At 39.1% G+C, this 17934-nt stretch overlaps 1 protein-coding gene across 3 annotated transcripts in view; it reads right to left on the reverse strand.

Annotated features, from left to right (window-relative positions):
* rtkn (rhotekin) overlaps positions 1–17609 on the reverse strand; it is a 48193-nt gene extending 30584 nt beyond the window's left edge. Inside the window, exon 1 of one of the 3 annotated variants that reach the window (XM_024274786.2) lies at positions 17127–17609. In XM_024274786.2, the coding sequence (XP_024130554.1) occupies positions 17127–17237 (111 nt within the window). In that variant the 5' untranslated portion in view covers positions 17238–17609. Of the gene's footprint in view, positions 1–1385; positions 2631–17126 lie in introns of those variants that run through there. The other 2 variants (XM_024274787.2, XM_024274789.2) reach the window with 2 other exon arrangements.
* Positions 17610–17934: the final 325 nt, after the last annotated feature.

A 17934-nucleotide genomic window follows, 5' to 3' on the forward strand; every position in this document is an offset into this window, starting at 1 on the left:
AACTCCATATTTATATTCCAGAATGACAAAATTAGAAAGCCTTAACGACGAAAAGCGAGGGGATCTCCAGACGTCTGCATGTCTCCGATTCAATAATCAGACAAGACACATGTTTCCAGCTTGTGTTCAAGCAGTAAACAAGTTTCCTAATGAAAGAAGGCCGTGTGTCAGACTCCTCTTACCCCATTAGTGCTTAATCAACACGTTCAACTGAACTTGTGATGGAGCTTTGTGGCGTGTCAGGCCACAGGGACAATAAAGTTCAAAGAGCTAAACAATCACTTTTTGTTTCACAATATGTGCCTATAAGCACAAGAAGATTAAAATGTGGTAGAATTAAATATACTTTCTCTTGTGATGCCATTTTATGATGCTGGGTGTGTTTTAACTTTAATTTTGTGTCTTTGCTGCAACTCAAATAAAGTGAAAAAAAAGATTTGTCTTAATGTGAATCCCATTTCTTTACATTCCTATGGCTATTTGTAGGTAAGAATATTTTGTTACTTGACAAAAAATCTGCACTTGATCAGATCAGAATTGGAATATGACAACTATATGCAAAGATATAATAGCTCAGTAGGTGTGGAATTAAATAAGTTAGCTTCTTTACGCTCCTGTTTGAGCAATAAATCAAACTTGTCTTTAGTTAATAACCGCTATTTAATCTATAATGTGATCTAGGTGTGTGTTGTTTGCATTTCTGCAAAAATCTCTATGAGTCACAATTATTTCTTACATTTAAGTTAATTTTTAATCAATGCATTTCATTATTTCTCCAATTAGTTTGACATATGTGTGTGATTACATTATATTGTCCACAATCATTGCTTGAAATAAACCAATAAATCCAATCAAATCAAATTTCCACCAGAAATAAATGTCTTTTGCAAAACTAATATAAAATACTGTGGCAAAGCATCGATTTATATTACACCTTGTCTTCTCAGAGCACAAATTAGTCCTTGCTATCACACATGCACATGCAGGCAAAAGTCACAGAGGGAATTATGGGGCCCACATGTGCAGCTGTGGCCCGTGTGTGAGCCCCAGTTGAAAGGAGACACTGAGAAAGAGATGGATGGCATGCAGGGATGTTTTCTGTCTGCTGTCAGTGAGAGCTTTGCCATCTGCACAGCGACGCACCGGCGTCAGCTTGTTTGTCGCGAGGAAACATTCCTCAAACTGTCTTTCAGTCAACTCTGCAACACAACAGCTGCATTCTGGATCATTTAACGAGAATCTGAAAGCAGACTTTGTTTATCACCAGTTGGACCTTTCAGAAAAATTAGAAACTTAGACATAAACTCTGGTGTTTTTTTAATGTTGTAATCAGGGCACAAAGTAAACATAGAAAAAAAATCAATGTTTTGTTATTATTATTTTACCTGTAAGCTGAGCGCAATCTGACGGATGTACATCATATTCAGATCCTCGAGTATCCACAGTTTTTCCTCCATGTTTGAGTATTTATCAGTTGGCATTCTTTCGGCACCAAAGTACTTCCTTTAAAGCAAAAAACAGAGTTCTGGGCGACCCATGACAGGAATCGTGGCCAAAAGCTTCATGATCACATCGTCTCGTCCCGCGCTGGCAGCACTCGTGCGTAAAAAGACGCGTAAAAGTGGGAGTTTCATCCAACGCACACCGGGAAAGTGTGAGAAATCAGACTTTTGGGTGAGATGGTGACACCATCGGGTGCAGTGACACTGTCCTTTAGATCTCCCCCCTCCAACTCGTTCACGGCACGTATTCCCCTTCTCCACTTTTCTCCAAGGCAACAAAGATCCTCTCAGACGCCTACAGTCAACACACAGCGGCAGTGGAGGGGGGAAGAATGAAGCCTTTTAAATATTCAGTTCTTCTCTGTTGTGTCCTTGTGTCCCAACTGTGAATGCCGTGTGTCCTCAGTGACAAGAGACCTCTCCACAAAAGGGCATCGCCTCTGAGATTCGGCACAAACCACTCCACTGTGTGCGCGCGCCTTGGCGCTCCTCTTGCTTGGTGCTAAATTAACCCCTACGACGCGCCTCTTTGTTTTGATAATGAACTTTCAAAGCAGGAAAAAAAATGGGAAAGCAGAGATTACTGTAGCAGCACCCACACCCTTTACAAAATATATAAATAGCAAGTTCCGCAGCGAAATGAGCAGCTTTGTTCTTTTCACTGAATTGATAACAGACTTACAGAAGAAATTACAACTTGTGAAGTGTTTCAGTAAAACTTAAAAAACTTTAACAAATAAACTCAATAGAATTAGACTTTTTGGATTCTTGCGCAAAAAATTGGAGACAAAAATAGAACTGTCGGATTTGTATGTGAAAACGTGCACGCCTGTTTTCACTTCAACGATTTATAAAGGTGCAAAGTTGGCACTTTGCTTTCAAACTCAAACAAATTAAATGCTTAAAAAAAACAAAAGCAGTCCAGTCTCCTGTTCCAGTATCCGGACCCTTGGCGGTCAAACCAAGAAGTTTAATCCGTGTGACTTTCAGTCAGAAGGATTCACTTCAACCTGCTTCAAATCTTCAGGACGCACACGAAAAAATGCAGAAGCAAGGAATTAAAAACATTTAAATTCCTCTCCAGCCTGCCAAAGCCGGTCCCGACACAGCTGTTGTGAGGGAGAAGCGCATCCTTCCATGTGGTGTGGGGGAGAGGGAGCAATCTGCGTGCGCACTTCACAAGCGGACCCCTCAACAGGAAACCAGCGTCATGTAGAGTGTTACTCACTGAGTCACATCTATCAGAATACATGGGTTCTGCTGGAGGGGAGTCTATCTGAGGAGGATCAAAACCTTAATTTTCCCTCTCATTCTCTATTTACATCCCATTTGGCTCTTCATCACCATAAAATCTTCCTCGTGAGTTTTTTTTAAAGCACTTGCTAGTGAAACATGAGGAGCAACTTTCACCTCAAGAGAGCAGAATCAGGGGTGCCAGTATAAGCAGGGTCATTTCCCTCAGAAAAGCCTCTAAAGCAGTCTGCTAACTCATCACAGACACTAAAATACAGCCAGACAGGAGCTTTACTGTCACTGAGGTGGAAGAAAAAAAATGTGGATCAGCGCACAGAAGCTGGGTCAAAGGGGTTCAATGAGGGATTTTTCAAAAGTTGTGGGAGAAAACGCACATCAGCTGGATACACACGTCCAAGTGCGTATGTTACGTCTTCTGAGAGTTCATCTGGCATGCAGCTGAACTGGAAAAATATCAATTTAACAAGAAATCTGGTTTCAACCGCCACATGGAAAAGCTCTGTTTGAAAAGGCTCAACTCTAACAGCATAAGTGAATACCACAAAAAAAAACAACATTCCAAAATCAGACACCCTTTTTCTCCTCCTGTCATTAACAGGGAGCATTTAAGATGTTGCAGGTAAACCCCATGCGCAAAGATAAACAAAACAAAAGGTTTCATAAAACATACAATCATAAAATAAACATTGGTGTAAATACAAGGCTGGTATTCAAAGCTTGCTCTTGGTCCAGAGCCACGGCGTGTTAAGCAAACTCTGGCATTCAATAGTCTAGATTGTTAGTTTTTTGCAAAGACCTACTAACACCCCTTGGCTTATTTGCAATGTTTAAAGATAAATACTAACGAAATGTGTGATGGATTAGAGGTCTGTGACTATATCAGAGGCAGATGAGCCAATTGGCTGCAGTGAGAGGGTTGTGAAATCAATGCATTGCACAATACTGTAATACCAGCTCAGAAGTTTGGTCAAATGAGGGGATGGAGACACACAAACACGGACTTGACCCTTGATTATAAGGGCTCTCAGAGGGCAGGGCAGCTTTTAGGACAATACCCGGAGCTCTGTTGTTTTTAGAAGGATGTAAGGAGCAATATGGAAAACTTCCGGTTATACACCTCATCAACTGGAGGAAAAACATGTGAGTCTGAGCTGTTGACTGTATATAGAGAACTGGACTGAGTGATCCCTTCTCGTGTTCCAAATAGGAAGCACCTGCTGGCTCCAAGAAGCCAAAATCACATAGACGTCTATTGAGAAACAGTTATTACTCAGTCGTTCTATTTGTCAGAATAGTCATTCTTGCTCTCATAATTTTTTATCATGTTCTTACTGATCCTAACTTTTTTTCACGATCGCAAGCTATTCAAGTTATAAGCCGACCAATCGTATTCCTCAGAAAAGCATGTGGTGCCCTCTGGCCCCACCTCCAATGTTTGATTGACAGATTCTCCCGACCGGCCGGCTTTCAATAGAAGAGGCGTGGACTTCCAACAAGCTCTCTCACAACTGGCAACAGCAGTTGCCATGGAAACGCTGATTGAGACCAACTCAGACCAATCACTGTCCTCTGGTTCCAAAATGGCGACACCTGCATTGGGGAAAAATGGTGACTTAATTGGCTTCATTTTGCAGGAGCCCTAAGTAAGGCCTTTTCTATGGGTGATGTCACACCAGCTCGGTCCAGTTCTCTTATACAGTCAATAGCCAGAGCTGAGGTGGTGGACTCACATTAAATTCTATCACAGCACTGTAAAAATGATTTTTTTTAATAACAAATTACTCGTAGATAAGGTAAAAACACAATTTAACTTTATTAATCATCTTTCAACCTAAAAAAAAAAAATCTTATGAATCCTCTGTGCCAGAAATCTTGACCTACATAATGGCAAAATATAAATCCCATTTCACTGCAGACATATGACATTACATGAATGACCAAGAAGATAAAAAAATAAGTATGTGGAGCTTCTCCTTAAGTTAGATATGTTTCTTACTTATCTGTCACTAGAAGTTAAAACACCGTGAGAGTTTCTGAAAACAAACATTTTCATGAGAACTCAAAGCAACCCTTACAGCTCTTTGCATCACATTCATGGGTTGGTCCCAATGAAGTCATGGGAATCTTTTTCCTTTTTTTTTCTTTTTTGTTTTTGTGAGAGGAGCTTATGAAACCCATTTTCAAAATGTCTGGCTATAGCTTCTTGCAGCTCAAAGAATTAGCAGCTTTACCGCTAATAATGTTATTAAAATCCTTTAAATGAGCTCCTTAATCCTTCGTGCGCTTTAACCCTCCAGCCTAAAGTGGTGCACATGTCAGAACATTATTTAAAAATGAACTAATACATTAAACTAAACCCTTCAATACTTTTTCTAAAAATTCACCATTTATGCCAACATTTCAAGTCATCTTTTGATCTTTTGTGAAAGCGTTCTCAGTGGTCTCTTATTATGACATTTAAAAAAAAAGAAAGAAAAAAAAACAGTTTTATTTTCTATAATTGTTGCTGTAAGCATCTTAAGAAAAACGTTCAATTCCATTTTTTTTTAAAGTTTCTTAAAACAAAAACAAGTGACGGTGATTTCACAGAAAGAAGAGACGCTTAATTGGACTTTCCAAAACTTCTCTGACACACCAGTCCTTTTTGATGTTTCTCAGGTATCACGTCTGGAGATCTGGTTTGCTTCATGCATATGTCACTCTAGAAATACATTCCGTTCCTGCCTGTTGTTGTAAAGGAATTGTTGATGTCCCTGATAGCTCTGTTTGTGGAGGTGATGTCATACCTTTATGTTTGGAAGATCTCTTTTCGAGATGAAGCACTGGAGAAAACGGTAGTGTTGTTGTCAATCAAAACATACAAACCTTTTAGAGTGTAAAATATGTTGCTTATTCTGTTTTCGTTCTATAATTTCTAAAAGACAAAGCAACCAAATCTTACAAACTTCCAGATAAAGCTGCAGGATTAAATATGCAGTATTGTCCCTTAAAACTCAACTGTATAGCAGGCTAATTTAAAAGTCTGACATCTTCATTTCCTTCCTTACCGGTACTTACTTTTTTCTTCTTCATTTTGCCTTTAAGTTGTTGAGATTTCATAATGAAGCAGCTGATATAGCTTGAATCAAAAAGATTCTCGACTTTAACACCGGGCTTTAATTTATAGGTATAGAGGCTTCTTCCATTTTATGTAAAATGGTCCATCATTTTCCATTTTTTTAAGGTGACTTTATTCACACAATGTGAAGATTTCTCAAATGTGTTTTTGCCAATCTGCATGCTTTAGTTGGGACTCCTTTCATCTAGAATTTTAATTAAAGAATATGAGCCACAGGGCCTGAAATGTGTAACAATTAGTCGTATCTACTTCCTACCTTTCACTAAACTCAATATGCCTTTCTATGTTAAGATCTAGCATAAAAAAATAATATAAACGGCTGTTCAAAGGGTATTTTCAACTCCTGATGAGCTCTAGAAAGCTGGCATTTTCTGCTTTAATTGTAAAAATGTGTTTTGTCTTTTTTGTGTGGAAACATTTTAAGGCAGGGAAAACATTGTGGGGGCCTCAAGCAGCTAAAAAAAAAAAAAACAGAACAAAGAAACCAAACTGTCATCCTATCCCACTCTGAAACAAAAGGTTACCACATCAATTAGAGCACACCCACTCTCATAAAGGTTATCTAACGTGGTCGAGACATAAACAAGCAAAAACACAATCAAACTGGACTAAAAAACAAGGAAAGCTTTTAAAATGTCTGTGATTCTGATTCAATTATGTAAAAATAAGGATGTGTGCATCTTTATACGTCTGTGTATGCACATAGAAGTTATAAAAACTTGATTTACCCAAGCAAAAGGCTCCTTTTTTTTGCCTACATTGAAAATGACACAAAGATTTGGATTTTCTTTCCTACATGTTCGGTAAAAGTAGAGGCCAGATACTATTTTAAGGTTGCTGACATGAGAAAAGTTTACTTAAATCATATCTGACTCAACACAAAGCTCATTACATGACTGTTTTACACAGGCGCTGGTTTACATCTGTTCGTGTCAATGACACCGGTGCATGACGAGCTGTGAAACCAGAAGTTTCAGAGTGAACCTCCCCAGAGGTCAGTTTTCAGTTTTATAGCTTTAAAAAAACTGCTCTGACAGTTTGAAAAGTGAAGCTCAGCACAGAGGCGATGGAACGACGCTGTAAATCTCATCAGCATCAGTTTCACTGTGACAAATCTGCCTCAATGATCTAGATTTATCTTTGAATTTAGGCAATAATGTCTGCACTTCCACTCTTGATCATCGAAGCTCGAGTAATCTGGAAATTAAAACTCTGGTGTGGAGCTGTGAAACAGCAAGAAATGTTTTTCTTAAGGAAAGATAACCCTTCTGTGAGGGAAAGCACCAATAGTTTGGTCATTGAAGCGTAAGAAGAAAAACAAGAAAAAAAATGACTCCAGTGGTCATCTTTGGACACAGTTTAGCTGCATCCCAGACTCAGCGCTGACTTTCAAGAACGCTGCCTCAGCCGTTTGCACGAGTCTGCAGCAAGTCATCACTCTGAAGGAACAGACACCTCAGTGAAAGAGAAACTGGCTCGTTAGAAAATTCATCTCCATCGATTTCTGCTCTCAGAGGTATTCAGGCTGTGCCGGATCAGCAGATGTGCGTGAATTGAGGAGGATGTGGGCAACAAGGCAATTCATTGGAAGGTAAGTGTGAGAATGATGCTCTGAGATGACTGTTTAAAAACTCAAACTGAATTTAATGTGAAAGCTAAATCGGAAAGGTGAACAGAAGAGAAAAATATAGATTTTATTCAACTTCTAATGGAGCAATGGCTCCCTCTACTGAGAAACAACAAGAACAGCAGCATCCAACCCCTCATCTAGCGCAACAAGAAGTGTTTTAACGTTCATTTCCAACTTTTGATGCCACACAAGAAGATTTTCACTTCTGGAGCATAAAAGAACAAAAATGATACGTTACGGATACAGAGAGGCAAATGAGAGGGAAAACAGGCTGTTCAAAACAAGCTGGCGGATTTGACCCACATTTATATGCTATTTACTCACATTTTTTATGCTTTAAATAAAAGGCCACACCGCGAGGTTGGCCCCTGAAATGAACACACATTTCAAAGACTAAAAACCCAGACGCAAGTCTGGTCATCTGCTAAAGCAATACATGTACCAGAACACATCAGGCCCAGAGACACACAGGAAACTACAACTCAAGCTGTCACAATATCATAACATTTCTGTAGTTTTAAGGGTTTTGCCAGAAATGACAGGAAGAAGGATCTCTGGCAAATTCTCCTACAAGGACTGAAGGACTGTGTTCACTTTTGTAGGTAAGATTTTTAACTGTGCAAATCTATCAGAAGACTATATTTGTTAAGATCTAAATTTAAAGCTGAATTAAGTCATGCACAATGAAGAACACTGAAAATAACTAATGCACAGAACAATTTTACATTTTCAGTTAAGTTCTAGAGATGGGCCTCGAGGGCCGCGTCCCACATGTTTTCCAACTAATCTGCCGTTGAAGCTCGTTATTGGCTGAACACACCTGATGCAGGTAATCAGCAGCAAATGAGGCAGGAGATGGTCTCCCCTTAGGAAAAGCTGAACTATGTTTGAAACTTTTTTTTTTTATTATTTCATCATAGCTAACTTAAAGCTAACAGCAAAAATACATTTCTTAAAAATTTTGAAAGAATTTTTTTTTTATAATTCTGAGGTTTATAAACCCCACAAATGTGGTTTAAATCAACTGCAAATGTTCTAATTTAAGCATCAGCAGCAACTTGATTAATCATTTATTTAGAAAAGACTCATAAGACTTAGTGCAAACAATCTTTGAACATTACATTAATTTAGATATTTTAGTTTATGCATGTACTTATTAATTCTCCTACTAATGCATTTTTAATACAAACTAAAAAATATACTTTTAAAAAAAGTGCTTCTATATTGAAAATACTTGAGAAAAGTTCTTTTTTTTGTCTTTTTAAATGAATACTTGAGTAGAGATGTCTTGTCCCGTTTTACAGTCAAACATTGAGTCTAAGAGAACATGAAATGATAGAGAAATACAAATGAAGAAAAAAAAACATACCGGTAATGTTGCAATATGTGACAACACACATCCTGCTTCATCAGCCCAGTACTCACACACAATGAGTCGCTACATTTGGGCAAGGACCAACGTGTTTTAGAAAAGGTGGACATGCACGACAGCCTCTCTCGCTCCCATGAAGTCATAAGCTTGCATAACATTCACAAAAGCAAACACACTTTGCATTTGCTCATTCCAGAACCCCATTCAGCAACATGGTTTTTACACCAGAATGACAAAAAGTGACTCTTTGTCTATAATTGCAAATGAGACTTTTGACTGCAAACTCATTTGGCAGCCATAGCAACGTGAAACTAACTGTTTTCTTTTAACCTTGACTTCTACATCACATTAGTCGCTTGACAAAAATCACTCGAAGAAATGCGGGGGACTTCAGTGCTTCAAAGGGAGCTCAGACAGACTGCACAAAAAGAAGATGACAGTTTGAATCAGTGCAAGAACAGGAATGTACAGCACACCTACTCTTTATACAATCAGGCACATACCTGTAAACATTTGTTAGTATTGATTGCCTTCATTGCACGTTCCCCCACATAAAAGCCCGACACTGACTCCATCTATTTCACAATGTGGTCAGGTGGTCATGTGATGCAAAAAGCGAGAGATAAAGAGTTCCTTTGTGCAGAAAATGAAAGAGGAGACTCACAGAGAAAGGATATAAGGCCTGATATGTGTGCTCCTCAGTTCTTCAACTTAACTGAAAGAGTGATACAAGCATGGATTGCTATATTGAAGTTTTACATAACCCCTTTAAAGTCCCACTTAGATCAGTTTTTGATCTGTTTTAAAAACATTCACAGTGGTCTTTTATTGATCATTGTTATTTTAAAAAACTGTAGTTTTCTTGGACATAATTTCTGCAGCATGGGGGGGGGTCAATAGAAAATCACCTCTAAGTTGTGATCAGGGCTGCTGGGGTTAAGTATACCTACCCCCTTCCCATAATCCATCTGTTTACATGCTCTCCCACTAGCTTACACCCCCTCACAACCTCAAGCTAACATTACCAGTGCAACAAAAATGACAAACAATATGGTAGCTAGCTAACCAGCCTACAGTTTTGAGTCAGATGCCACTTCAGACTAGGAAAACAAAGACGTACACGGATTTAGTCATCTACAAGGGGATGCATCACAATAGAGCAGAGCAGGCAAGATGACGTTAACTTAGACATCACAATTTCAAGCTTTTTCCAACAGCATTTTTACGACTGCTCCTGATTCACAACAATTTGAGTAAAGAAATACTCAGAAAGGCAGTTTATAGAGAAAAATGCCTCAAGAAACATGTAAAAAACACAAGAAACATGTGGGGTGGGTGTTTGAGCTCTACTGCTAGAATATAAACAGAGTTCAAAGCAGAACTTCAATAGCCATTGTTTAAAAAAAAATAAATCCGGTTTTCGTTTATGTAAAAGACAAACTAAGACCACCCTGCTCTTTTGTGTTACGTCAGATTGAATAATTTCAGCAAGACACAAAGCAAAAAAAAGGAAAAAATGTCATCACTTTTCAATATTTCTCTTGCCAGTCCAGTCTTCTTCTCGTAAAAAACGTGAGAACTGGAATCTTGTGTGAGTGAGCTGAAAGTGAAAATGGACTATAAATGACACCGCAATGGAATTTGAGGATGTAATAGATGAATGAAAGCCTTTCAGTGGATAAAGATGACGAGGGTCAATTTATGTTCAAAGCTCACTTGGTTTAAACTTCTGTCAAGAATTGCAACAAAAAACAAAAAAGTAAATAGAACAAATGGTAAATCACCCAGGACTGAAAGACAAAGGATTTGTTTTCTGTTCAATCTGGATCAGGAAAATAGGTTAGGACTTAAATACAGAGAAAAAAAGGACCTACATTCCTGCTTCATCGGGAGACCTGAACCGACATAGTGGTATGGCCCAAATAGTGTGGCTCCCCTGAGAAAAAAGTGTGTAGACTATAAAAGACTCAGCTCAAGAGGGCAGATAACCAGGATTAGAGCTAATGCAGTGCGTGTTTTTACATGATCCAGGAGAAATTACACAATTTTTTTGGATGCTTCATTTAAGAACTAATCCAGTAAACCTCTTTAACACCACTTCACTCCCATTCTTGCTGTTTGTTCCACTCTAGAGCTAATCCAGACCAAAAGCTTTACAAACTCATTTTTAACCTGCTGGTAAATAAAACAGAGTCAAGTTTGATGATGCATAGAGGAAGTTTCCACAGATGAGGATCTTGGAGATTTTCAGTCATTAAAAAGTCCATGAAATATCTTGCTGTCTGTCTGCTCGGCCTGGAACAGGACAGTGGGCTGAGTAAAACAAAGCTCGTCTGTGTTTAACAATAGTCTTGCTCAAGGAAACGCTGCTGCTTAGTCACAGTCTGAGAAAGCATATGCATGCGTCACACTGCAGGGTTCATAAACCACTAGCAGCAAGTACAATCCATCCATGGCAGCATTCATTCACAGAACTGAATGGCAGGGAGGGGTGCCTGGTAAATGTTCGGACATGTATGAAGGGGCTGACACGTGGGAACTGAATCTGAGAGGGTGACTCACTTCCTGCACGTGAACACCTCCACTATTTATGTCTGCTTCTTGTTCAGGCCCAAATACAGTAGTTAATGACAAACGCATATCGACTGTTGGCTAATTAAGCTCTAATCAGAAAAGACAGACGTTTTTACACATGACCCCTAGATAATTTAGAGAAATTTCCTCAGAGGAAATACATTTAATTCGTTTTTGAACCATCTTAGAAAAAACCTTAAAAATACTTTTCTATATTTAAATTTTATTGCAGATTCAAACACATTCAGAGCAAATATGGGGTATTTGGACAATTAAACTGGAGAGGTGCCATGCTTCAGCATGTGAAGCAAACTGCTAAAAGAAAAGCATAACAGGAAATCAGCATTTAAGCTTTGATAATATGTGCATGTTTGTGCAGTGGAGGAAATAAGTATTTGACCACATGAAGATTTCGTAAGTTAGTCCACCTAAAAAGAAATTGACAGTCTGTCATCGTAATGGTAGGTTCATACGAACAATGAGAGATAGAAAATCACAATTTTTGTTTTAAAAATCGATTTTAAAGCATTCATACAAATTTATTTTTATTTTATTGAGGGGAAATAGGTATTTGAACCCCTCACCTGTAGACACCTGTCCACTGAATCAGTCAGACTAAAACTCTCCATCATGGGAAAGACTCAAGAGCTCTCAGTGGTTTTAAGTAAGAAGATTCTAGAAATGTACGACCGGAATGGATTTAAAAACCATATAGCAGCATATCAAGGTCATGGAGTGGCCCACAAGTCTCTGAATCCAATAGAAAACCTTTTATAGAGAGAATTCGGAGCTATAAAGCTTAGAGTTGTCAAGCAAAAGTCACAACATCTTAATGATTTACAAAAATTTGCAAACACGAGAAGACCAAAATTCCTCCTAATGTGTGCACAGACCTGCTCACTCACTACAAGAAACGCCTGACCTCTATGCTTTAAAATAAGGATTTTGCCACAAAGAACTAAGTCTTTCCAACAAGAGGGTTCAAACACTTATTTTCCTCAAGAAAATGCAAATAAATTTAAATCAACTCTTTAGAGTCAACTTATTGATTTTCTATCTCTCACTGTTTAAATAAACCTACCATTAGGATGACAGACTGTTAATTTCTTTTTAAGTGCTCAAACCTACAACACTAGTAAGGTATCAAATACGTATATCCTCCACTGTGCATGTATTTGATGTACTTGAAAGTCCCTGATGAACGATAAACCTTTCTTAGACACCTGAAGTGTTGAGAACATTTTGTTTGGCCTCCACAAAGTACTACTTTTGCTTTAGAGCAAAGATACGTGGATAGAAAAAACATTTTCATGGGTAAACCCACACCAAGGTAAAAGGACAAGTGTGTGTGTGGATGGAGAGGACAGGAGGGGGGTCAATAGAGAGAAAAATTCTAAGCTTGTGAAACTCGGCAACAAGAACACAATGAAAGGATCAGATGTATCTGGTTACGTCTTTCACAGAGAAAGTGATCCTTTTACACATAGGTTGACACTGAAAAAAGTTTAAATGTTTAAAAAAAAGTTTGCTTTGTGCTTTAAAGTATACATCAAGGACTTTTTTATCCTCTTCTTTTGCTTAAGATACATTTAAAATGGACCAACTGTTGTTGAATGAACACAAACAGAACATTGGTTGAATTTTACCTTACGGATATTTAAAGAAGAGGTTTCCTTCATTCATTCACTAATGCCCGGAAACCTTAATACAAACACAAGCCCGTTTAAAGGGAAAAAGTTAAATATTTCCTTGTTAGAATATCTCTCAGCATACCAAGGCCCTCAAGCAGAAAGCTCCAGTGGTCCAGCTTTGTTAAAGAATGAGGGTCTTAGAAGGGGTAACGTTTCCCTGGCATCTCCTCTGTACCCCTGCAGTGTTCAATATGCCAGAAAGCCCTCAGGGTGCAAACACACACACACATACAACTCCATCCAGGCCTGTCTTGGCACTGCACTTGTTCAAGAAAACAATAAAGTAGAGTGCATCCATTCTTTAGAACCCTCAGGCCTCACAGCCTCTTTCTGGCATTCCCTGTTTTAGAGCATTGGCTGTTTTAAGGATTCAGAGCCACGATGGTCTTGTTGTTTCCTTGGTTTTCAGAGATGCCTTGAAAGTGAGACCCAAGGGTTGTTTTCTTATTCCCCATGAGTTGACATGTTTAACCTCTCACAGTTTTTTTGTATGCAGGGAAGAAGGGATGCACTTACATGAACAGGCTTGGCTCATCTCACTCTGAACACCAGCAGAAACCACATGTGGGAGGCAGCCGAGCATGAGACGGCTTACAGGCTGGCTCTCAGCTGTGAATTGTAAATCTGTTCAAGTGGACTAAATATTAAGTCAACTAACATGGAGGGGGGGGGCACAATGATGCATCCATTCATGCAATAAAAACTACTATATTCACAAACAAAACCCTAAGAAGTACCTTCAAACATGTGAGCTTGTTGGAAGTCTGCACCCCTTCCACTGAAAGTGTGTGCTAAACATTTAACGCAGGATCACATACTTTAATTGAGGCATCTTATTGGCCAACTTACAACTTGAATAACTTACAAAAAAGTAGAAAAATATGAAGCAAAATTAGGATTAATAAGAAGATGTTAAGAAAAGGGTATCGGAGCAATAATGGTTGTTCTGACAAATATATTGACCTGAGTAACAGCTGTTTATTTCTTAATAGAAGTTTGGCTTTTTGGAACCAGCAAGCATTTCCTATTTGAAACACGCAGGAGGAGGGGTCAATCTGTCCAGTTCTCTTATGTAGTGAAAGATTTTGACACAAATCCAATTTTTTTTCTTGTAATCCAATGGAATTTGTGTTCAGTTATAGAACTAACTAATGCAGCTGTAGTTATGTCTAAATTTGGAGCCCAGTTGTGAGAATGTGTGGATTTACAGGGTGGAGGACGCCAGAACACCAAAGCCAACCACACAGCAACCACAAAGCTGTTGAACCTTTTACTCAAAAGAGTCGCCAGATTCTCAGACCTTGCCATCCACTCCCAAAGGCTGGGAAAATGTGGGTGGACGGGCGTGTCATCACACACACCGAACCACTTCCTGGTCTATTGGTGTGTAGACTATAGTGTGGTCCATCTCTCAGCTAAACATGCAGAAATAGAGCTTTGATATGGAGCACATTCCATCTCCTCCCTAATAATAACTGCACCATCTCGCTGCATGCTTGGGCGGCTTCAGCTGAAACAGCAGAGCTGCTGTGGATGGAGGCGGTGTGCAGATTTGTGCAACAAAGTGGAGAGATTTAGGAAGCATAAGTGTTATATTCTCCCACTGAGCGCGGCAGGCATGAAAACGACAGGAGGGCTGCAGAACGGACTTTGCCGAAAGCTGTGAGAGTCACTGACAACATTACTCCATCCTCTGCTGATGCAGACGCAGCAGAACGCTTCAGCGCCGGACCCTTCAGTGACGCAGAGGGAAAGCACTGGTGCAGCTAGGCCTTTTATGGATGAATACTCTTCAGGGGCTGAAACATTTATCATTTATTTACACTAAGGAATGACGTCAAAGCCTGTCGACTGAAATAGGTTTGATTTGAAGAGCCATCTCCAAACATGCCCCTTTGCACACTCACAGTGATGTTTTTCTTTTTCTATCATTAGAGAAGAATCTGAGAAGAAATGGTGGCATTGCAACAGTGATACCAACCATTTATATGCATTTTTTGATGAACTAGTGGTGCTATGCAGAAACTATGTCCTAGAAAATAGGGGTGTGTATTGTTGTCTGATGATACAAATGGTACAAATGCGATACGTATTATAAAATATCCTAAGACAGTACCAAACAAAAAAAAAAATCATGAAACAAAAGAAAATTAAGAAGCTGAACTACATGTTTGCTCACAAATAATTGATTAAAGGTTGTTCTGGCAGCCTTTTTAATTGATACAAGTATCACCAAATGAATTATCGCGATATTTCACTGAAAACAACACTTTTTTGTTGTTGCTAAAAATGTCATAAACATAGTTAAAAGACCACTGGGGCCTCTGAATAGATCTTAAAAGGATGTTAGAAGTTTTCTTTGAATTAATAACTTAAATATATAATTATTTACTTTAGAATACAGGTAGTGAAACTTAAGAAGAATGTTAAACTGTGCTTCAGTTACTGAAAAAGACATATATATTTTTTGGGGAAAAAACATTGACAGAACTTCTACACAGGAGGACTACGGGTACAAACATATAAACAAGATGTCCCTTGGCTTAAGAAATACAGGGGGCTTTCAGGGCATTTCATTGAAATGCTACACACTGTTTCCACTAAGAGAGTCTGAACAAAGAGTGAGCGGAAAGTCCCAGTTTCTGAAAGAGGATCATTAGCATTAGTGAAAAAGACTAAAACAGAGTTTACCTTGAACGAGAAGCAGATTATAGAATTAAGAAAAAGCAATGATTTCTGATATAAAGGGATAGGTAATGTGTATTTGAAATTAAAATGAAGAAATAAAAAACATTTTAAATGTGGATGTAGAAAATTCTGCAACTACTTCTATTAAATTAAGGTTCACTTAAAAGCAAAAAGAACAAAAAAACCACAAAACTTCAAGACAAGTGTAAAAAAAACATGTCTGCCTTAAAATAAACAACTGTTTAATACTGTGGGTTTTAAAACAAACTTGGTCAGATGACTCAAACTATGAATAACACTGACAAAATATGAGATCATGTGTCTAGAGCGATGCCATGCACTGCTGGTGCATCCGTTATGAGTTCCAGACTGCTCAGACATCAGATCAGATTAATCTGGCAGCAGATCACTGCAATGATCAACCAGGGGTCAGCCATGCTTTTGTAGGACACAAACGTTAAAGAGCAAAAGCTGACAGGTCTCGTCACTTCCTTTCTTTAAAGTGTTAAAAACTGATTTGGAGAAGAGAAAAGGATCAATACTGCATCCTTAGCATTCATTTAGCAAACCCTTCTAATGAAGTCCCATTTCCTTCAGAATATTTCCTTTTATAATCCACTTTGGCTAAAGAAACCCCCTCAAAACCAAAAAGCACCATAAATGTTCAAAAGTTGACTTTAAACTGGAACCCAGTTGGCTCACAAAATAAGACCAGATGAAAGCAACAGAAATGTTTAAGAGAACAAGTTGAAAACAGTAATTGGAGGAGAAAGTTGGTGTAAGGAGTTTGGGGAAAAGGAGGAGTTTCCATTAAAGCAGCAATAAGTAGACTGAAATATAATTAGAGGTTCTGGTTTAAGTTCCTCCTGCTCTGAAAAACGGTGGCTAATGGGAGGCAGATGCAAAGGAAAACGTGGAGGATAGCAGTTCTGATCCAATGATAAACAGCTGGGAGGATAAACAAGCTGCATATGTTGAGAGAAGAGTTTGGACTGTGCTGCACATCAAATCACACAATTAAAGCCTTTAAGATCATTAAAAATAAAAAATAAAATAAAATAGCTAATTATTTGCATTAATCATTTGAACTTAAATGGTTCAGTTGAAACTCAGCATGAAGAGCCTTTAAATAATCTATAATCTTAAAAACACTTTCATGTTTGTGCAGATTCGTTAGGAATCTCCCGTGCGCTAACACGCATGTGCGTAAAAGTCAGATCAGACGCGCAGCAAGCGCCTGCAGCTGTTGTGTGTTGTGAGAGATGATGGTGATCATCCACGCGCAGGAGCGACCCACCTGTGATGTGTCCGTGAAGAGGCTCTTTCTGAACTTTCCTCGCCGTATCTCCATTTCCAGAGCGGAGCCCCGGGCCACGGTGGCCCTCGCTGTTTGATTCCGACAAAACATCTGACCGCAACCCCTCCTCCCTCCCACACAAGAACTTCTCGGGAAGGACACTTCACAATCCTCCGTCAGTTTAAGCCAAATCCAGATGGAGGAAACACCTTAAAGAAACTTCCGAGAAGAGCTGATCCCGGTGAGGAACAAAGATCCGAACCAGAGGAACGTCCTCCCACGCGTGGAGAGGGAAGCACCGACTTACAAACAAAAAGGTCACTTCACGCAGAGAGGGAGCCAACTTTTATTTCCCAAACACTGCGGGGCGTCCAGTTGTGACGGAGGGGACATCCCAAGTGGGGAGCTGCTGGGACCCGGCTTTGCGCCGTCCCGTCTCCGGGGCCCTCTACCGGTGGCGCAGATTTACTGCTGCAATGTGAAGCCCTCTGTGGGCCAACTTCAACAAGGCATCCAGCAAGCAGGGAGACCCCAGTGGCTTCCTATGATCCATTATTACCTCATAGCAAGAAGGGTTCCTTTAAAAACTCAGAAAATCTGACTGTATTCTGCATTATTTCTTTCAGTAAAAATAGGACAGTGAGGATGTGTTTGGTTGGTTGTTTTGTATGGGATCCTGTGATAAATTGGAGAAGTTTCCAAAATGTATCTTCACCCAAAACAGTTGGGAAATGAATCCTAAATATCTGAGATTATGATAAAGGAGACGTTCATGCAAATGATAAATGGATAAAATAAAAAATCCAAC

Source organism: Oryzias melastigma, linkage group LG9 (assembly GCF_002922805.2).
Source record: "Oryzias melastigma strain HK-1 linkage group LG9, ASM292280v2, whole genome shotgun sequence".
Lineage (NCBI taxonomy): Eukaryota > Metazoa > Chordata > Actinopteri > Beloniformes > Adrianichthyidae > Oryzias > Oryzias melastigma.